Source organism: Cetorhinus maximus, chromosome 4 (assembly GCF_964194155.1).
Source record: "Cetorhinus maximus chromosome 4, sCetMax3.hap1.1, whole genome shotgun sequence".
Classification (NCBI taxonomy): domain Eukaryota; kingdom Metazoa; phylum Chordata; class Chondrichthyes; order Lamniformes; family Cetorhinidae; genus Cetorhinus; species Cetorhinus maximus.
Genome location: NC_135882.1, coordinates 11,350,678 through 11,371,922, shown reverse-complemented (window position 1 = coordinate 11,371,922; position 21,245 = coordinate 11,350,678). Strand labels below are relative to the sequence as shown.

The window sequence follows — 21,245 nt, the reverse complement described above, 5'->3', positions numbered from 1 at the left end:
ACATGTGGTGATGTTTCTCCACCTACCGTTTTGCAGGCTCTGTTGGGAGCAGCGATCAGGCCTTGGAGCCGATTTCATTAGGCCACACTCATCGGAGCAAGGCAAGAGAAGAAATTGTGTAAGCGCCTATGTCAAGGACTCTCAGGATTGATTCCAGGACTGCCCCATTTGAGTCTGCACTCCATGTTGCTGCCACAGAGTAGCAGGAGCTCACGACCCCCAGCTGCTAGCCCTGCGATCCCACTGGGGGAACGCAACCCACAGTTTGGGAACCCATGTGTTAAAACATGCAAATTCTCCATATGGTAGTATAACTGCAGTTCAAGTCAAACACACCCTGGCCCAGAATTCCATTCCCGGGGTCGGGTTAGTTGAGTTGGGAGATTCCTGACCTTTAAAAATGTCTTCCCACAGATGGGATTTTTGGTCGGGGGTGGGGAGCGGGCTGAAACAGGAGTCAGGGCAGGGTGACCCCAGAATGAATCCACAGGCTGCCAGGTGCGGAGGCAGGTTGGGCACAAGACCTACCTCTGTGCTCCAGCACTGTGTTGAAATAAATTAAAAAATAATAATAAAACAAAAATGTTCCTCTAGCCCTCACCCCTCATCCACCCCAGAGATTTCCTATGCCCCATCCATGCCAACCCATGGCCACACCCATCCCCATGGCCCTCACCATGCCAATTTTGTTACCCTCTACCTATCCTCCATGGCCCCTCACACCCCTATGCCAACTCATGCCAACCCATGCCGCCACCCACCACTCTTTGCACTTACCTCCTCCATACCAACTCACCCAGTATCACTGAAAAAAGAGACATGTTTAAGCTTTTCGTCTTGCAGTCATCAGGACACCCACAAGGATGCCAATATAAGGGGAAAACAACAATTTATAATATATGTGAAGAGATTGCTGATTGGTTGGCAAGTGACGTTGCCATGGAGAATGCACCATTGATGGTGACTGACAGTTAACTGCCAAGCATTGTTTGAAATTTAAACCAGGCAGCTTGACCCTGATTGGTCAAGGCATTGCCCTGAGGAGCGAGTCAGCGAATGGCTGTCACTTATTTTGTTGAGCTGAAACAGGCACAATATGTGTACATGTTATTTCTGTCTGTAAAGAACAGGGCCCTGTGTATTAACTGTAACTATATGTAATTGTAATTATATGTAACTTCCAGTAAAGACAAATGTGCCACACTGCAAGCCTGACTGACAATCTTAAATTGGTTGTCTAATTCTTAGCACACTGAGGATTATTTAGTAAATGTTGTCCAATCGCGGAATCACATCTAATGTTGGACACTGTGTTTTGAGTTTTGTGAGCACGAGCTGGTTGGGTACGGTCTGTATATGGAACATGCTGTTTGATACGATCTGTCGGCCAGTCTTTGGGACGTACAGCCTACATACCCACCATCACACAGGCACTGAAATTCATACACCACATTACTCATTTGTGTGATGGGCAGAATGTCTTTTTGGCTTGACAGCAGCACCCTGTCAGTGGCAAATACCACTTGTGTTGCTACTGCATAGTAGCAGCGTGAAACAGCTAGCTTCACCTGTTGCTCAAATTTGTGAGACGCCTTGCCCTTCCAGGGTAACCTGAGGTAGACTGGGCACTTTTCAGGGCCAAAAGTGACAATCTTAGGCCCGTTCATGAACCTGAGTGATACACAGTGCAAAATGATCTGATCAGTGTAGCCATTATCCTGCAAGATGCCTTTGATGCGCCGTATCTCTTTATTGCTGTCCACAATTTAGTACAGCACACGGACATAGGCCGGGATTTTATGGCCCCGCCACGGCGTGTCTCCCCCTGGCGGATGCAGCAAGCCATTTAAATCTTCATTCAGTTCGGCGGGACCATAATATTCCACCAGGGGTTGGGGAGGGGGGCATAAAATCCTGGCCATGATTTTGCACTGCTACAGGTAGATGGAAGAAGACAAAGACCTTAAGGAATGGGCTGGGTGGAGCATCTCAATTTCTTTGTAAGCACATGGAAAGATTTTCACTGTGCACCATGTATAACAATAGCATAAGCCCATCCTTCACAAATTGCACATAACACGACAGTGGAAATCTCCTCCCGTGGGTTTGTGTGGCTTAGAACTTACTTTAAATAGGATGATCCACCTTAGCATGCACTCACAACTTGGTAAATAGAACCCTCAAAGTAAATGATTGGCATGTTCCAGAGTTTCCATACAGATGCATCCATATGGTGATAATTGATGTAAACTGCTCACATCAACTCAATATATGATAAACATAAAAAGCAAAGTGGTTCAGCTCTAAAAAGTGGTTCAAAAACAAAATGTTACTCTCCTATACTTTAGGCCAGGTTTCAAGTTACAGTTTTGATGTACTTTAGTATCATTATTAAATATTGAGTTTATGCTACCACTTTACATTTACTGCAAGCCTCATATGGATGCAGCTGTACAGAGACATAGGACCATGTAAACCATTTGCTCTGATGTGGTGGCCTATCAAGTTGCCAGTGCAGGATATATACTTCAAAAGGACAAAAGAATTGCAGGGCTACAGGGAAAGAGCAGGAGCATAGCACTAATTGGATCGCTCTTTCAAAGGGCCAGCACAGCCAGGATGAGCTGAAGGGCCTCCTTTTTGATATTCCATAATGCTCAACAACTTGTCTGAAGAAGAATGGTTTGGATGTAGCAAAGCAACAGAATAGCGATATTAAAGGCATAAATAAATACTTTAAAAAATTAAGAGGGGTGAACTGTTTTAATATCAATCAATGGTGATGCTTGTTGCTAAACAGCAAAAAATACTTTGCGTTCCATACTGCAAAGCAACCCTTTATAATAGACTCGTCTCTGCTGTCAGGCTACTGACGTCAATAAAAATTTTTATTTGAATTTCTCCAGACTGTTGGACTTCCATGATATCCTAATACCTAGAATATCAGTGAACCTGGTTTTTTTTTTGGAAGCCACGTTTTATTAGCATTGTTCTGAAGATTAAATTCTCTAGTTTGTAGTTTCTTCAGTTTTCAGCTGTATAGAACTGGATCAAATCCCAGAGATGAGACACTGTAGCTGATATTACTGTGAAATTGGCACCTGATGCCAAACCTTTACACAAAATAAAAAAGGGATTCGGGACACAAATACAGTTTGGCTCCAGCCCAGATAATCCATTTCAAATAATAATTTGCCAAGAAATGACCCAAAGGATTCTATTTATATAATATATCTTGATTAGACCATACCTCGGTTACATTTTAAAAATGTATTACATTTAAGATCTACAAATGTGTTTGACTGCAAGATGAAAAACTGTCCTTTGAGAATAAAGCCAACAGCCAGAAGCAACTTTGTAACCTCACTGAAATAGATGAGGATGTAAGTAATATTCATGTCAAGTGACCACACACATCATAGGCTCCTTGTTGATATCTTAATGGGATCTTACTCAAGTTAGCATAGACCTCTGAACCTCAGAGGCAGTGTAATGATCCCTAAGTGGACCTACGCATTAATATAAATGACTGCTAGTCTGGTCTGCAGGAGCTTTAATCTGGGAAAGGTCCGGAGTTTAACAAAACTTTTAAGTTCTGTGATGCAGCTGTACTGCAGCAGTAATTTTAGATTTCCTTTGTAACCAATCAGGGGTACAATAATTACAACATAATTCAATAATGATTATCACATTTTTATAACCCCTTGCATTTGACTATTTTCTTTAGTTATATTTGATAGTTAACTAATATAATATTGCAAGAGCTCTTTGAGATTACAAATTATTAATCTTCCAGACTCTCCGCGGGGATCAATTTGGCAACTTCAAGCCAAAATACTTGAAGTCAGTATTTGTTGTATTATAGCCTTTGGATAAATCACTTAGAGGAACTTAAAATAAGAACTACTCGAATCAGTGCCTGACACAGGCAACAACATTTAAAACAAGAAATCCTTAACGCACACATTTTGCTTTTACTATGTAACCTTTTGATGCACGATCTAGCCTTTTAAAACAGTTCCACTTGCTGTTGCTTTGCAAAGAAGTTTACACTTCCTGGACATACATATGGGGTCATTTTGTGTCAACTGCGGCTCAATCAGTAGCACTTTCACTGTTAAGCCGGAAGGTTTTAGGTTCAATTGCTCCAGTGCAGTACTGAGGGAGTGCTGCAGTGTCCAAGGTGCCGTCTTGTGGTTGAAATATTAAACTGAGGCCCTGTCTGCCCTCTCTGGTGGATGTAAAGGATCCCACGGCACAATTTCAAAGAAGAGGAAGGGAGTTACCCCAGTGCCCCTGTCAATGTTTGCCCCTAGCAGTTAATATAATGGAAACATATTATCTAGTCATTATCATATTGCTGTTTGTGGGAGTTTGCTGTGTGCAAATTGGCTGCCGTGTTTCCTACATTACAGCAGTGACTAACTGCAAGAGTACTTCACTGGGTGTTAAGCACTTCAGGACATCCTGAGGTCATGAAGGGTGCAGTTTAAACGCAAGTCTTTCTTTTTCCGATTTTACGCTACATCATTCTGAAAACAGCACAAAGCTGGTAAACTATCCTTACAAAGCTATAGGGTGGAATTTATTGTCCCTCTGAAGACAGGTTTGAAGGTGGGGTGGGGAGGGGGGGGGGTGGGGGGAGGTGTGTGACTGGGCGTGAAGGTGCCGAGTGGTGTTCCCACTAATTCCATTTCCCTAAAACCCAAGAACAGCCTCCCTGAGGCCGACTGAGGCCTGAAGTGGCCACTTAAGGGTCCCATCCCACCACCACTGACATTTAAACAGTAGCCAGCAAGGGTCCGGACATGCGGGCAACCTGCCAGGTAAACCTTGGCAGGTATGCCTGCAGCCAGGTGAGGGTGGTCGCTTCTACTTGGGCAGCCTATGCCTAATGGAGAGATCCATAGATCATCCACAGGCGACAACCCCCATTTTCCCTAAATACCCACCCCACTTCCCTTGCTCCCGTGCCCCATCACCTGGGCCTCCCAGCTTTTCCCCAGCAAACTCACCCCACTTACCTTACTCCCGAGGCTCCATCACCGATCCTCTGTCTAGGCGACACCACAGTACCAGCAGTGGCCACCGCTCCTGGTGGTGCTACCTGTTCTGGAGGGCTGCCAGCCTCTGATTGGCCATTCAGACATTGGCGCCATTCACCCCGCACTTGGATTTCTGTGGGGAAGGGGGTTCCCCTCACAGGAGCGGTGAAGCCTGATGGTGGGAAGGTAATTGTCCAATCAGCTCTTAATCCCATTGGGCCTCCCAAAAATGTCCACAGCAGGATTGCCACTGGTTTTCCGGCTGGTGGACTAGCCCTCCGCCCTGACCATTAAATTCATCCACAGTCACTGGAAACCCAATACAATCTATTTAATAAACAGCTTCAAATTAAGTGGTTAACTTGTCGAGTAATGGTAGTTTGGCCATATCTAAAGATGCAATCGTCATCAAAAACATTGTAACTAAGACCGTTTTATTTATCTTGGCAACTTTGTGTATCAATGCACTTAAAAGGTTTGCATTTAGTGCATCCATATAGTGTTACACATCAATAACGCACATAAAAATCAGACAATATAGTGGCTAATACTCTCTAGTACATTAACCAAGATGATTGGTTTAAATATCCCATTGACCCAAATAAAAAACACTTCTATTGGTAATTTCTTGGGAAAGCTACCAACCATCGATTAGCAAGCACTGTAAAGCATCTAATCAAATTGCTTTTTACTTTAAATTCAGCCATCCAGAACTAGCAATGGCAACAAAACTAATTAAATTGCTATCAGTACCATTTTCTTTTCTCATTCATATTTCTACATACAGCTAAAGATATCATTTGCAGCAGGATATGATAAGCTTAAGCAATTAGAAAATTTGGGGGAAAACATCATCAAATTTATCCATAAAACAAGTCAATTAAGTTTAGAAATAGCTGTAAGAAGCTTACCCCACATAGACCTACAACTATCAATGGAGCCCGTTTCTCTCGAAATGTTGGAAGCTTTGTTACTGGAGAGTTTCAGTTCCCGCTGACAGTTTTTGAGAGAGCCGTCTGGTGCCTGCCCGGCCGATCACTGCCCAGTTTAGCAAAGGGGTGCTTTAAAGGGCATTAAGCCTGAATTTTAGTCAAGAGGCCGAATGCCCGAGAAATGGACCCCACTGGGTTGGCAGTGGGACCAACAGCTGCTTAGATTGGGCACAGGCTGTTCGGTGGCTAAATTGCAACATTTTATCTTACATATGGACATCAGATGAAACACATACCAATTTCTACCCCTGTCCCTCAGCTTTACAAAAATCTTCCAATTCATCTTCCTCATACCCAAAGTGGACGACTTCACCATTCTCTAACCGAACTCCATCTACCATAGTTTGCTCACTCACTTAGTCAGTTATACCTCCCTTCGTTAACTTCCTGCTCCCATCCATATAACTTACTATCTCCTAGCGTATGTGCCGATTATCTGCAAACTTGGATATAAAACTTTATTCCTTCATCCATGATATATGCAGTGAGGAACTGAGATCCCAGTACAGATTCCTGGAGAACACCACTTGTCAGATCCCACCAATCAAAGACTTAACTCTTTATCCCTACTCGCTGTCTCCTACCTCCTAACCAATTACTATCCCATGTTGGTTGCCCCCAAATTCATGCACTCTAATTTTTGCTAATAATCTCTGCTGCAGAACCTAATCAAATGCTTTCTGGAAGTCCATCTAGACCAGGTCCATAGATGGCTCCACTCTCCAACATTTCTTCAAAAAATTAAACTAAAATAGATACCTGCCCTTCAGAAATCCGTGCAAACTCTTTTTAATGTCCAGGTAATCAGCCAGTCTGTTTCTAACGACAGATTCCTGTAATCTCCAATGCTTGATGCTAAGCCAACTGTTCTGTGATTGCCTAGTTTCTCTGTCACCCCCTACTTAAATAATGGAGTGGCATTCATGATTTTCCTATTCAAGGCCACAATTATGAATCTAGAGAACTTTGGAGTGTAATGACGAACACATCTGCAATTTTCTCACCTTTTTATTTTAATACCATGAAGTGGAGGCCCTCTGATCATGGAGATCTATCTATCTCAAGTCCCATTATTCTCTCCTTTACTACTGCTTAACTTAGATCCACAAAGTTAGCTCCCCTTGGCTTATTTTTAGGTCCCCTTGTACAGTTGGTATTTTGTCCTTTTCCTCCATTGTAAAAACAGATAGAAAGTATTTATTGAATATCTCTACCTTTTTCTAATTGGCTGTTACTCATTATTCGAGAACACATTGCAATACACATAAAACTGTCTAGAATTGCACTAGCATTAAGTACTGTGGCCGATATACAACTGATGCGCATTCTCAGCTAGGATCACTATTTTTACAGGCATGGGTGATGCACATTTAAGAACAGCAATTTGTATTTCAGTTTTTTTTTACAAAACAGGTGAATTAGGTAAACCCTAATTCAAACATTTGCTACATCTTACCATTTTAATGATAAGAATTCATCAACCAAACACTTAATATTTTAATTTGAATTAAATTATCATGTCTTTTGTTTGTTTAGGCATTATTAAATTTCTAAGCATTTCATCACTATTACATGCAAGATAACTTCACTGATAAATTATGGTGCGCTTCCCTTTAGCTACACTTAAAGCTTTTAAACGCAGAGAGTAAAAGTGAATGAAAAATATTAAGTAGCACTTAGCAGTCAGATGGAAAGATTGGTCAGATAGAATATCCATCATATATCTTTCCAAAAAGTAATGTGATCACCGATATAAGACTTAATGCATCCTTTCTAGATGGCTTCTTTGGGAATGTTTTGTGAATGTTTGTCAAAGATACAGTACACAATGGTTTCTTTTAGAATGAATCAGACACATAGATCGGACGAAGTTACTAACCTTGGGCTGAAATTGAAGGCCATCTGCATTTAGATCATGACATTTTGTATCAGACTGCTATGAGTTACCTTCAGGCCAGCGCTGGTGTCCAGGATGTTCTCATTGGTCTCATTTCTCTCAGAGGCGTAAGAGTGTTCAGGAGAGCTGACAAAGTGTGGAGGCAGCTGGAGTTCCACTACATACTCCTTCTGTCCAATAAGAGATTTGGGGAGCTTTATTACCTGTGAAAGAATTTCAAATCAAAGCACCTTGAGACATTTTTCGACAGCGAAGGCACGACATAAATTGCAGTGGTTACGGTTGCTGCAAATGGAAGGATATGTTAAAAAGTGTCAACAATACTAAAATATTCCAAGAAACGCGATAGGATTACATAATGGTAAAAATGTATTTAAAAAACATTATAAATTCCTCTGTCTCAACTGACAATGGAAACTTTCAACGCAAAACTTGGCAGGTTGTAATTATATCCTCCTACCAGTGGAGGTGCTGTAGTGGAGACAAGTGTAACCTGGCAAGTTTACATAGATGCTTTCCATTTTATATATATAATCATAAATGCATATAAATATTGTAATTGGGACTGTTTAGAAAAAAAATCAGGTTGCTTAAAGATAACTAGAAAGTAAGGAAACAGCTGGTAAGTGTTAAGAGAAGAGAAAAAAATAGGAAACAATAACAATATTTGAATTGATTTTGGAAAAGCCTATATATGTCATACAGCCTGTGAGAAAAGTAGACATTTCAGGCCTAAAAGCTGCTGGTTGGATGTTCAATGCTAGTTGCCAGGTTTGACAGGCCAGATGACCTTTGTATTCATTCAGGGACTGTGAGCATTGTTGGTGAGGCCTGTATTTGTTGCCCACACCTACTTGCCCTTGAGAAGGTGGTGGTATGCTGCCTTTTTGAGCTGCTGCAGTCCATGTGTTGTTAGTACATCCATGTGTTGCCAGGGATGGAGTTCCAGGATTTTGACCCAGCAACAATGAAGGAACAGTTATATAGTTCCAAGTCAGGATGGTGTGTGGCATGGAGAGCAACTTGCAAGTGATGGGTTCCCATGCAGTAGCTGCTCATGCTCTTCTAGGCGGTAGAAGTTGCAGGTTTGGCAGGTGCTGTCGAAGGAGGCTTGGCAAGTTGCTGCAGTGCATTTTGTAGATGATACACACTGCTGCAACTGTGCATCTGTGGTGGAGGGAGTGAATATTTAAGGTGGTGCTGGTGCATGGAGTGCAAATTAAGTGGGCTGCTTCGTCCTGGATGGTGTCAAGCTTCTTGAGTATTGGAGCTGAATGTTGGAGCTGCACTGATCCAGGCAAGCTGAGAGTATTCTATCCCAATCCTGACTTGTTCCTTGTAGAAGATGGACAGGCTGTGGGAAGTCAGGAGGTGAGTTACTCACCACAGGATTCCGAGCCTTTGACCTGCTCTTGTAGCCACAATATTTAAATGGCTGGTCCAGTTCAGTTTCTGGTCAATGGTAACCCCCAGGATGTTGATAGCGGGGGGATTCAGTGATGCTAATGACATTGAATGTCAAGGGGAGGTGGTTAGATTCCCTCTTGTTGGAGACCGACACTTGGTCTGACACTTGCGTGACGCGAATGTTACTTGCCACCTATTAGCCCAAGCCTGTTGTCCAGATCTTGGTGCGTGCAGGTATTGACTGCTTCAGTATCTGAGGAGCTGCAAATTATACTGAATACTGTGCAATCCTCAGTGAACATCCCCACATCTGACCTAATGATGGAGAGAAGATCATTGGTAACGCAGCTGAAGATGGTTGGGCCCAGGACACTGCCCTGAGGAACTACCCCAGCGATGTCCTGGGAATGAGATGATTGACCACCCATAACCACGACCATCTCCCTTTGTGCCAGGTATGATTCCAGCCAAGGGTGTGTTTTCTCCTGATTGCCATTGACTCCAGTTTTTCCAGGGCTCCTTGACAACTCCGTCAAATGCTGTCTTGATGTCAAAGGCAGTCACTCTCACCTCACCATTCTACGATTCTGTGATCAACTATTGTTACAATTGTTAGGTTTTGGCCATTTCTATTAGAGCAAGTGTACCGTGATAGCAAAAGATTTTATTGTGAACGGCAACTGGAGAAATAAATGGCTATTTCACCCCTTTTCTGCTGGTGGAAGAGTGAGTGAGGTGTGAGTTATCAGCACAGTAATAGTGCACAAGAAGTGTGAAGCATACGCTGCACTGCAGGCATATGGAGGGGACTCTGTGGCACTTGTAGGATTGATTGAACCCTGACCTGGGTGGACACCACATTGTTTGGGACAATAACACAAAGAAGCTGCTGTTGCATCCCAAAAGGTGCACCTGCCCTTCTCAAAGCAAAGGAAGTGCAGTCTGTGAAAAGCTGTTTTCAACTGTTGCTGGAAAGATGGTAGGGAACACTGCAAATACTCCGGGACGAGAGGCGACTCACACATCGGGCAATGCGCAGGGCAAAATTAACTTGGAACTGAAGGGTAAGGAAACCAAACCAGCTCATGCGACTCGCCACGAGATGGCCTGTTCCAGCAAATTCCGGCCCATTGTTCCTTCCTGTAGAAAATTACCTCTCACTACTGCCCCGGAAGGTGAAAAGGTGACATCATTTGCATGAGCCACCGGTCGGTGTATAATGGAGGTGACGGGTGTCTTGGCCGTCGGCTGGAGAGCCGGTGAGATCCCTGTGTCGCCTCTTTTCAAGAAGACCCGCTGTATTAAGTACCGCTCAGGCACTTCATTGGGCAGCCTTCCCTGGGACCTAGGACTCTGAGGCGGTGTTGGGGGTGGGGGCAGAAGTCCCGCCCGTCGAGAGCTGCCGGCCAATCAGAAGCTGGCAGCTCTATTGAATGGCGGTGCCACCGGGGGGGGGGGCAGTGGCTACTTCCGGTGCAACAAGCGCCTGTGGCCTAGCAGTGTTGCTGGATCCCTGGTCACGGGTGAGGGATGGCGGAAGCGGAGGGTCACGGGGTGGGGGTTGCGGGGAATCTCAGCAGGGACGCCTCCACCCTTCCCAATGCCTAATCCCTCGATCCAGCACCGAGTGCCTTCGAATAAGGGGGTCCCCCAGCAGCCCGAAAGCAACCCCTCACAGCGGTGCTTGTCGTTCCCACCCGCCCCCACCTCCCCCCACCCTCCGCTCACGGAGACTCCTCCCGCCTGCCGCTGAGTTAATACCAGCGGCAGTGGGATGAGGCCCTCAAGTGGGCATTAATTTCCCTGCTAAGAACCTTGGCAGCGGTGGGGGAAGGAAGGTCATTCATGGGCATTCCCAGCATGAAGTTAACCCCACCCATCACCCTCCGCCCAACTAAATGCCCCCGCTACTAATCCCGCCAGAGGAATTCCGCCCACCCTATCTAAAACCCATGAAGTCCAATTTGTCATGACCTGTGAACTTGAGAGGGTGATTCCATGGCTAATCTCGCTTACGATGGAACCTATACACAAGCTTTTATGGTATACAGTTCATCACTGATCAATTTAAGATATTACGTTATGCTAATTGGATTTCTTCTTATTAAAATCCTTAATCTTTATAAGATATAAACTTGATAGATTGCATATTTGTTTCAATGACAATTATCTCATTTAAACTAATTCATACGTCCTCTGTGTAATATTCATGTATTAAATATATTTGTATTGATTTAGACTAGTGACTACTGCATTTTTTATGCGCTAATCATCACAGCTATAGGAACAAAATGGTACAATAGTTTGGAATATTGCCCTTTCACCCCTTGAATCTGGGTTTAAATTCACTTCAGACTGATGGATTAAATGATCCTAAATAAAACAAATCCAAGTCTCGGACCAAACTCTTCCCCCAACCCATAAATAACAGTTTTACCTCATAATACTCGTAAGATTAGAATCCAAAAATTAGATCAGCAAGCCAGGGTCAAACAGATTTTATATCTTAATGCAGTGTTTCCCAAACTATTTCCCGAAGCAGCCCTACTTTGGCGCCTCAGACTCTGTGTGATCCCGGAGTGAAGCGGGGTGGGGGCAGGTGGGGTGAGGTTAGAGAGTTGGTGCGTGGGAGTTTGGGGGAGGGTGGGGAGAGTTATTAATTGGAGGGGGCGGGGTTTAAAACTGCAGGGCTGTATCAGCAATCGGGCCTCTAAGGAGAGATGATGAAGCTATGCCCAACACAAGACAGACAAAGAAACAAACATTTAAAGGGGCCTCACCGGCGCAGCTATCAAAACTCAGTCCAAACTCCATGGCCCAACAGTCTACTCTTGATCATCAGTAAAGTCATGGAAGGGGTCATCAACAGTGCTATCAAGCAGCACTTACTCAGCAATAATCTGCTCATTGGCACTCAGTTTGGGTTCCTTCAGGGCAACTCAGCTCCTAACCTCATTACAGCGTTAATCCAAACATGGACAAAAGAACTGAACTCAAGAGATGAAGGGAGAGTGACTGCCCTTGACATCAAGGCAGCATTTGACAGAATATGGCATCAAGAAGCCCTAGCAAAACTGAATTCAATGGGAATCAGGGAAAACTCTCCTCTGGTTGGAGTCATACCTAGCACAAAGGCAGATGGTTGTAGTTGTTGGAGGTCAATTATCTCAGTCCCAGGACATCACTGCAGGAATTTCTCAGGGTAGTGTCCTCAGCCCAGCCATCTTCAGCTGCTTCATCAATGACCTTCCCTCCATCATAAGGTCAGAAGTGGGGATGTTCGCTGATGATTGCACAAAGTTCACCACCATTCACAACTCCTCAAATGCTGAAGCAGCCCCTATCCATATGCAGCAAGACCTGGACAATATTTGGGCTAATAAGTGGCAAGTAACATTCGCACCACACAAGTGCCAGGCAATGGCCATCTTCAACTAGAGAGAATCTAACCATCGCCTCTCGACATTCAATAATATTACCATCACTGAATCCCCCAATATCAACATTCTGCAGGTTACCATGAACCAGAAACTGAAATAGACCAGCCATATAAATATTGTGGCTGCTAGAGCAGAGCAGAGGCTGGGAATTCACCTCCTGACTCCCCAAAGCCTGTCCGCTATCTACAAAGCACAAGTCAGGAGTGTGATGGAATACGCTCCACTTGCCTGGATGAGTGAAGCTCCAACAACACTCAAGAAGCTCAACGCCATCAAGGACAAAGCAGCCCGCTTGATTGGCACCCCATCCACCACCTCCACTCTTGATGTACAGTGGCAGCAGTGTGTACCATTTACAAGATGCACTGCGGCAACTCACCAAGCCTCCTTCAACAGCACCTTCCAAACCGGCAACCTCTACACACCTAGCAGGACAAGGGCAACAGACACATGGGAACAGCACCGCCTGCAAGTTCCCCTCCAAACCACACACCATCCTGACTTGGAAATATATCACTGTCGCTGGGTCAAAGTCCTGGAACTCCCTCCCTCACAGCACTGTGGGTGTACCTACACCACACGGACTGCAACAGTTCAAGAAGGCAGCTCACCACCACCTTCTCAAGGGCAAATAGTAGTGGGCAATAAATGCTGGCCTAGTCAGCGACACCCGCATCCCGTGAAACAATAAAAAAAATCAGCTTTTTCATCATGGATCATGGAAATTTGCTGCAGTGAGTCATCATCATCACCTTGGAAAAGAAAGCTACTGAGGAGGAGATTTTCCCTGGGACAGTCTTCGGGTATACTGCTGGTCAGGAATGCCTGTCTGCCACCAATTGTTCCTGGCAGGAGTCTGAGTCCATTTTGAGGGCCATGCATCAATAGCATTTGATTGATAGGCTTTGCGTGGAAATCAAGTACCCTGTGCAATCCATTCACTCCAGGCCACTGTAATACGAGTGGTCCACCCTCACATCAGGCAAGAAGAAGCCATAGAGTCATAGGCTGGGATTTTTCAGGGTCTCAGGGAGCATGGTGGGGGCGGGGGTGGGAAATGCAGTGGGAGTGAAATGGTGAGGGGTGGCATGCCCGTCACTTTCTCGCTGCCTCTGGCATTTTACCAGCGGTGGGATAGGTGACAATGGCTCTTCCCATCTTAAGCCAAATGTGGCCCTTAAGTGGCCCACTAAGGGCCTCCTCCCACTGCCACTGTTTTTTTACCATATTGCCTCATGGGGAGACCATCAGGTATACCCTGGCAGCTTCCATGCAGGCTTAGTGGGGGTAACCCTCCTAACTGGTCACCCTGATGCCCACAAATGCATGCCCACCTCCAGGCGGCAAGGACCACCCCTTTAGTGGCACCACCACCCCCCTCACAAGCGACACCCCATTCACCCCCCCACTCATCGGGCCTTGCCTTGAATGGCCCCGGTGAGCCCAACTCCACATACTTGGGTTCTGGGGCCTCCTCCATTGCTGCTGGTCCTGCCGAGTTGCAGTCCCAGCATTGGCCAATGCTCCCAGTGGCACTGCTGGGACTGAAGAGCTGTTAACCAGCCGATTGGTCAAAAGATCTTGGAGCACAGGACAGGGGGAACCTCATTCCTCAAAGGGACAAGAGCTCTGAAAACATGCATGCAGCATGTAAAGTCAGGTTGGGGCTCCCATAACCGGCCAAGGCGGGGTCACCCATGACTTTCCAGTGAATGGGGCCACCGTCGCTCCATAAAATCCTGGCCCTATGAATCTCACAGTGAAGAAAAATGTCATTCTGCCTGTCATGCCTGCTGGAAAGAGTTATCTAACTTAGACCCATGCCTCAGCTTTTTCCCCATAACCTTGCAACTCTGTTTTCTTCAAGTACCTGTGCAATTATTTTTTGAAAGTTCCTCTGGAATCTGATTTCTCCACCCCTTCAAGTGATGCGTTCTGGATCATAACAACTCTCCGTGTGAAAGACCCTCACTGTCTTTGGGTCAAAATCCTGGAACTCCCTCCCTAACAGCACTGTGGGTGTACCTACACCACATGGACTGCAGTGGTTCAAGAAGGCAGCTCACCACCACCTTCTCAAGGGCAATTAGAGATGGGCAATAAATGCTGGTGTAACCAGCGACACCCACATCCCATGAATGAATAAATTTTAAAAAGAATTTCTCCTAATTCCCCCTCCATATTCTTGGATGATTATTTTAAACCTATGACCTCTGGCAACTGACACACTTGCCAAAGGAAACACTTCCTCCTCACATCTCTACCAAAATCCTTCATCATTTTGAACACCGCCATTAGGTCTCCCCTTTACTCTTCTCCGATGTGAGAAGAACAATCACAAATTCCATCTTCCAATTCTTCATATTCCTGAAACCCCTTATTACTGGTATTATTCTGATAAACCCTACTAAGGTAAGTCCATGGCATGGGTGGGAGGGGGGCATGGCCAACGTCTGATCTCAGGAGGGGATGACACAGAGTAAGAGGCCCAACAGTCGGTAAAGTATGCCAGCACAAACCCCACTGCCAGGCTTTGCCCCTATGCTCCTCCATTTGAGCACCCCATCGATATAATTGGAGGAAAATTAGGTGGAAATGTAGGAAATCTCCTTCCTGCCTCACTAACATCGCATTGTCAACTGAGTCTAGCTCTAACACAGCTCCAGGTTCAGACTCAGGCATGCTTCACTGGGGACTGGGGCAGTGCTGTGGAAACATGCATGACCTGACCACAACTGCTGTCTGTCCACATTGCTGTACCCGGAGAACTGAGAAACAATGAAGAGGAAACGGTGACCCTTCATCTTTAACTTAATATTATATAACTTCTGCTTTAAAAAAAACTTTGAAGGCACCAATACCGGGTGAATTAAATGGTGAAAGTGAAACGTTAGCGTACCCTTTAAGGAATAGTGCAACATGTTGACAGTAACTGAAGCTCATCAGTTGTTAGACCTGCAAAGATGACGGTTTTATGATTGTCACTGAAAAACAACCCCACTAGAATCACAATTCCCATTTCCACAATTCCGTACCTGGAAATAGAGGTTACACAGCCAGTGATCTATATCTGATGATATAAGGTCTTCAATTTTTCTGAACTCATCTATTTTGGAGTCCCTGTGTCCCCTTAAAAGGGGACATTTGTATTTTCCTTCCAAAATCTCCAGCTGGCTGTTGCAGATTGGAAATGCACCCCATCCCACTGCCTGGTCAACACTGCTATTAATTCCGTGGAGCAAAAAGAGTTCGAAGATTAACACCATTCCTGGCTGAACATCACTTTCAGAAGGTAAAACCTAGAGGGAGAGAAAGGCATTATGCAATTACCAATCTGCAGCTTTAAGTTTACGTTAAGATTATTTCCAGCGCCAGGCACGATGGGCCGAATGGGCTCCTCCTGTGCTGTGTCATTCTAAGATGGCCGACAGGTTGGTGAACAGATCAAGGCAGGGGCTTCATTTCAATGGGGCTGGTAAACACAAATTGTGCAGTGCATCTGAGGTGCCGATTTCCACTGCTCCCTGCTCACAGTGAAATCACAAACACACATAGAAAGAATGCATTTACAAACAGCAATATCCGTCTGCTCTCCTCCCCCCATTTCCCAACATGGGGAATCATGACTCTAGGAGGCAGTCGCTTTGTATTTTTCCTATCTTCTCTCAATTTGTACCTTAGACAACCTGCAAATTGTCATCGGGTGATTAAGGTCGGAGAGTTGAATGCGTGACTGGTGTGGGAGAATGGGTTTCAATTCACGGGGCACCAGGTAGCAGTGCTGGGGAAAGAGGGAGCTGTACCTTTGGGATGGTCTTCACCTCAACCACGCTGGGACCTGTTTCCTGGCGAATTGTACAACTGCGGCTGTACAGAGGGCTTTAAACTAAATAGGTCAAGGGGGGATGGATGGGTAGGGTTCACTTGAGGGGAGTTTGGGATCAAAGCAATAGTGCAGGGTAGTGATATGGGTAATGATAGCCAGAGTGTGAGAGGGACAGACCGAGTGCACCAGAAAATATAATCTTGAAAATGGCTTTAAACTAACAAAGGAGGGAGGGGGGGATTTTGGGTGAAAGGGGTTTTGAAATCCAAAGATAGAAGTTGATGCATTAGAAAAGTATATTGATGTGGGTAAAGACAAGCTGAGTGGGACAGGAAGGAGCAGAGAGTTTAACAGTAGTAGGGACTGTTAAAAAGCAAGGTCCATTCAGGGAATAGCAGCAAGAATTAAATTTGAAGTCACTTTAACCGAATGCGAGTAGCATTCGCAACACGATAGATGAACTAGTGGCACAAATGGAGATAAACGGTTTAGATCTAATCGCTATTGCAGGGACGTGGTAACAAGGTGACAAAGGTTGGGAAATAAATATTCTCGGGCACATAACATTTCGAAAAGATGGGCAGGATAGAAAAGGAGGAGGAATAACCCTGATAATAAAGGATAACATTAGTGAAAAGAAATCTTGGCTCGGAAAATCAGAGTGTAGAATCAGTATGCGTGGAGGTTAAGAATAGCAAGGGTCAGAAAATGTTGGTGGGAATAGTTTATAGGCTCCTAACAGTAGTTATACTGTTGGACAGAGCATTAAACAAGAAATTATTGGAGCTTGTAACAAAGACAACCCAGTAGTTGTGGGGAGCTTTAATCTTCATATATATTGGACCAAAGTAGCCACAGTGCCTTATTCAGTAATTCAGCAGAACTCAAGATGACAGACTTTATTGATGTGATATGTAAAACACCATTGTGCTCTTAAACACTGGCGATCTGATATTTCATAAATATCAAAGCTTCAGCCTTGGTCGAAATCAATGACAGTCCAAAATCCAAGAAATAAGCAAGCTATTTTAATTGTAAGCCTTCCCTTTTCTTTCTTGTGTTTGAGTCCATTTAAGAGAAGAAAAGAGGGAAACATAAATTTAGCCATCACAACTGACAGCATAAACAGCAGAATGTTTACCTTGAAGTGCACATTATCAAAGCAATGCCTTCACATCATACCTGCTTAACCAACAACCTGCTAATTTTGATACCAGTGGTACCACCATGCTGTGTGTAGAGATCTCACTGTGCCAGTAGTTGACTGATAAGTGCTCCCAGAGTTTTTTTTTTACATAATACAGTAACAGTCAATGAAAATAAGTGACCTGGCATGTTAAAACAAACACACTTGGTGGATGTTAAAATATCAAATGCAGTGGGGTGGTGGCAGCATTTACTGTGCTATGAGACACACAATGGCCCAGAAATGATGAAATATAACTGTCCAATAGTTAACAAAGTACCTTTCTAACATGTGATAATTACTACTGATTGCCGATCAACCTGTTTTGCCCAGTAAGTGAACAATTAAAAGTGGAGTCTCCAGCAACTTACTGGCTAAAACATTAAATGTGGACAAACAATTCAATCCAACTAACAGGGCATATGAGATTCCCCATTCCAACAAAATTGTGCTATTGTTACACTTGGCCCTATGTTGCTTTTAGACGCCTCAGGGCTGATTTACATCTTCAATAGGTGGACATTAATCGATAGGGCAGGTTGTCACCCATTGTAGAATCTATCTGAAATCAATAGAACGTGCATTAGACCAGTTGTATAAAGGGCAAATGATTCACTCCAACAGATTAACTGTAAATTTACTCCATTGACTGACTTTTCCTGAAGTGATACCAATAGTATACAAGGACAGGAGGTACATGGGAACACCACCACCTCCAAGCTACCCTCCAAGTCACACACTATCCTGACTTGGAACTAAGTCCTTCAGCGTCGCTGGGTCAAAACCCTGGGACTCCCTACTTAACAGCACTGTGGGTGTACCTATACCACATGGACTGCAAGAGTTCAAGGAGAACCACCTTCTCAAGGGCAACTAGGGATGGGCAATAAATGCCACGCTTACTAATCACACCCAGATGCTGAGATTGATTTTGTTAATCAATTTATTATAAAAAAAGATTATCTGTTCGTCAAAAAATGCACTGACATAGTTACTGCACATTGTAAAGTATGCAATAGAGCAGACAGTGATACGTTAAGAAAACTCCTGGAAAGTGTTGGACTCATCACACTGAGGGAATGAGTACCTGAGGAGATATTAATCAGGTCCTGATAGTGCAGTTTCCCAAACATTTTTCGAAGGGAGAAAGAGTGGGCATAATAAATGACAACAAAGAAATGAACTGTATTATTCATACACAGCTGTCCAAAGGCATTATACAACTGCTGGACTATAAATCAAATGTAAAAATATGCTCATATACTAATATGTTTTGTTTTTCTAAAAAAGATTACCAATTTGTTAACCAACAAGAGTTTTTTTTTACAGTCCCGTCTCTCGCACGTTTATGTTATCTGTGACTGGAAAAGCACACGAGGCAATGTTGAGAAATCTGCAGAAATGACATTACATATTTCACTGCATTTGTATTTCATTTTATTCATAATAAAAAAAAATACTGTGCCCTTATAATAATGAATAATAGGGCTTGAGTGATTTATAGACAAGGATTAAATGTCAAGTTTGAAAAGTTGCTGTTTAAATCATGGTGGGACCCCCTGGGGTGAATCACATACAGTGTATGAATGCAATCTGATCCTCAGCATTTGTGCAGACCCCATATATAAATATAAAATAAATTATTGGATATTTATTTTCTCAATGTAGCAGTACTTATATCTGTAATTGCCAAAGTACAAACTCACTTAGTCCTAAATTAAGCATAGGGATTGAACAGTCCAAGACATGAGCTTGGAAGTTACACAATGCAATTTTAAAAATGACATTACATAGAATTTACAGCACAGAAACAGACCATTCAGCCCAACTTGTCTGTGCTGGTGTTTATGCTCTGCATTAAGCCTCATCTCTCCCTACTTCACCTAACCCTAACAGCATATCCTCTATTATTTTCTCCCTCATGCACTTATCCTTAAATGCATCAATTGTAGTATAACACCTCTTAAAACAGCAACTCACACAAATATGTTTGATGTTCATTTGATGGTGTCACTCAATGTGATTTCCAAACTAAATTTTGAAATGTGTTTAAAGACATTAAGTAAACCATTGCTGACATTTATGTAATATATGAGAATCATGTTCATACATTGTGCACAAAACACATATGATAAGCCTTTACGATATGTTAATTCAACATTGTAAAATGTTGCAGTACAATTTTATGGTAAAATAAAAATAACTCAACTGAGAAGGTGTTTCTCGACACTTGAATGCCATGCCCTGGATGGCAGACAGAACAGGGTCTCACCTATTTCATTAGGGGCAGCCCCGAGTGATAGTTAATAGCTGTCCACAGTTTTAATGCGGAGCGCCACATTAAAGATGGAAACATATCTCCGATAATCACCGTGAGGATCGCTGGGTAAGTTGCTTTGAAACTGACCCATCTTCAACCCTCCATAAACTTGGTCTCATCCAAAGCTCTGCTGCCCCGTATCCTAACTCACACCAAGTCCCATTCACCCCTGTGTTTGCTGACTTCCATTGGCTCCTGATCTGGCAATGCCTCCACTTTAAAATTCTCATCCTTGTTTTCAAATTCCCTTCATGGTCTCGCTCCCCTCCTTATCACTGTAACATCCACCAGCCCTACAGCATCTTGACGTTCCTCCAATCCTGGCCTCTTGTGCGTCCCCAATTTTAACGACTCCAACATTGACGGCCATGCTTTCAGCTCCCTACGTCTTTCCACCGTCCTTCCTTTCCTCCGTTAAGATGCTTCTTAAAACCTACCTCTTTGACCAAGCTTATAAGTGACTATCTCCTTATGTGGCTCGGTGTCAAATTTTGTTTGATAATGCTCCTGTGAAGCGCCTTAGGACGTTTTATTACGTTATGGGTGCTACATAAATGCAAGTTGTTGTTGGTGGCAGTGTGCATGATGCATGCTGCAGCCATTCACTGACCAATTTGACAAATATGCCTGAAACAGGCCCCCAATTTGCCTAGGCAATAGACTCAATGCTAGTTACAGGTGCCCGTCTGGACACCAGCTGAGCAAACCGAACCAATAGGGTGGGTGGCACATGTCTGGTGTAGAATGAGCGTTCTTATATCACACGCCATGTTGGACCAACCAGGGCCTGTTTTACCCCAGTAAAATCCAATTTCTAAATTAGGAAGTTTACAATTTCTCAACAGGAGGAGTTTTCATCAATGGATTTATAATTTCACAGCACAAAGCAACGAGGAGTCTTGTCTTTCTGACAGTGAATCGTTGGCAATCCATCCATTCACTACTAATATATTAACAGGGTAAAATCTGCTTTCTGGGTTAATGGTAGATCTGTAACAAATGAAGCCAGCCATCTGAACCAGCTCAAGTCACAATGATATTCATTAACTAACTTATTGCTTCTCCACCTTTGCAAACCAGATTGCTATTGTACTTGTTGCCAGTTCTTGGAAAGGATGAGTTTAAAGAAAAG

General features: G+C 43.8%; 1 protein-coding gene across 6 annotated transcripts in view; it reads right to left on the bottom strand.

The window, feature by feature from the left end:
• ofcc1 (orofacial cleft 1 candidate 1) overlaps window positions 1-21,245 on the bottom strand; it is a 322,374-nt gene that overhangs the window by 195,553 nt on the left and 105,576 nt on the right. For all 6 annotated transcript variants that reach the window (XM_078539931.1, XM_078539933.1, XM_078539934.1 and 3 more), the window contains 2 exons: window positions 15,817-16,080; window positions 7,985-8,137 (listed from right to left, as the gene is read on the bottom strand). In XM_078539931.1, the coding sequence (XP_078396057.1) occupies window positions 7,985-8,137; window positions 15,817-16,080 (417 nt within the window). The remainder of the gene's footprint in view (window positions 1-7,984; window positions 8,138-15,816; window positions 16,081-21,245) is intronic.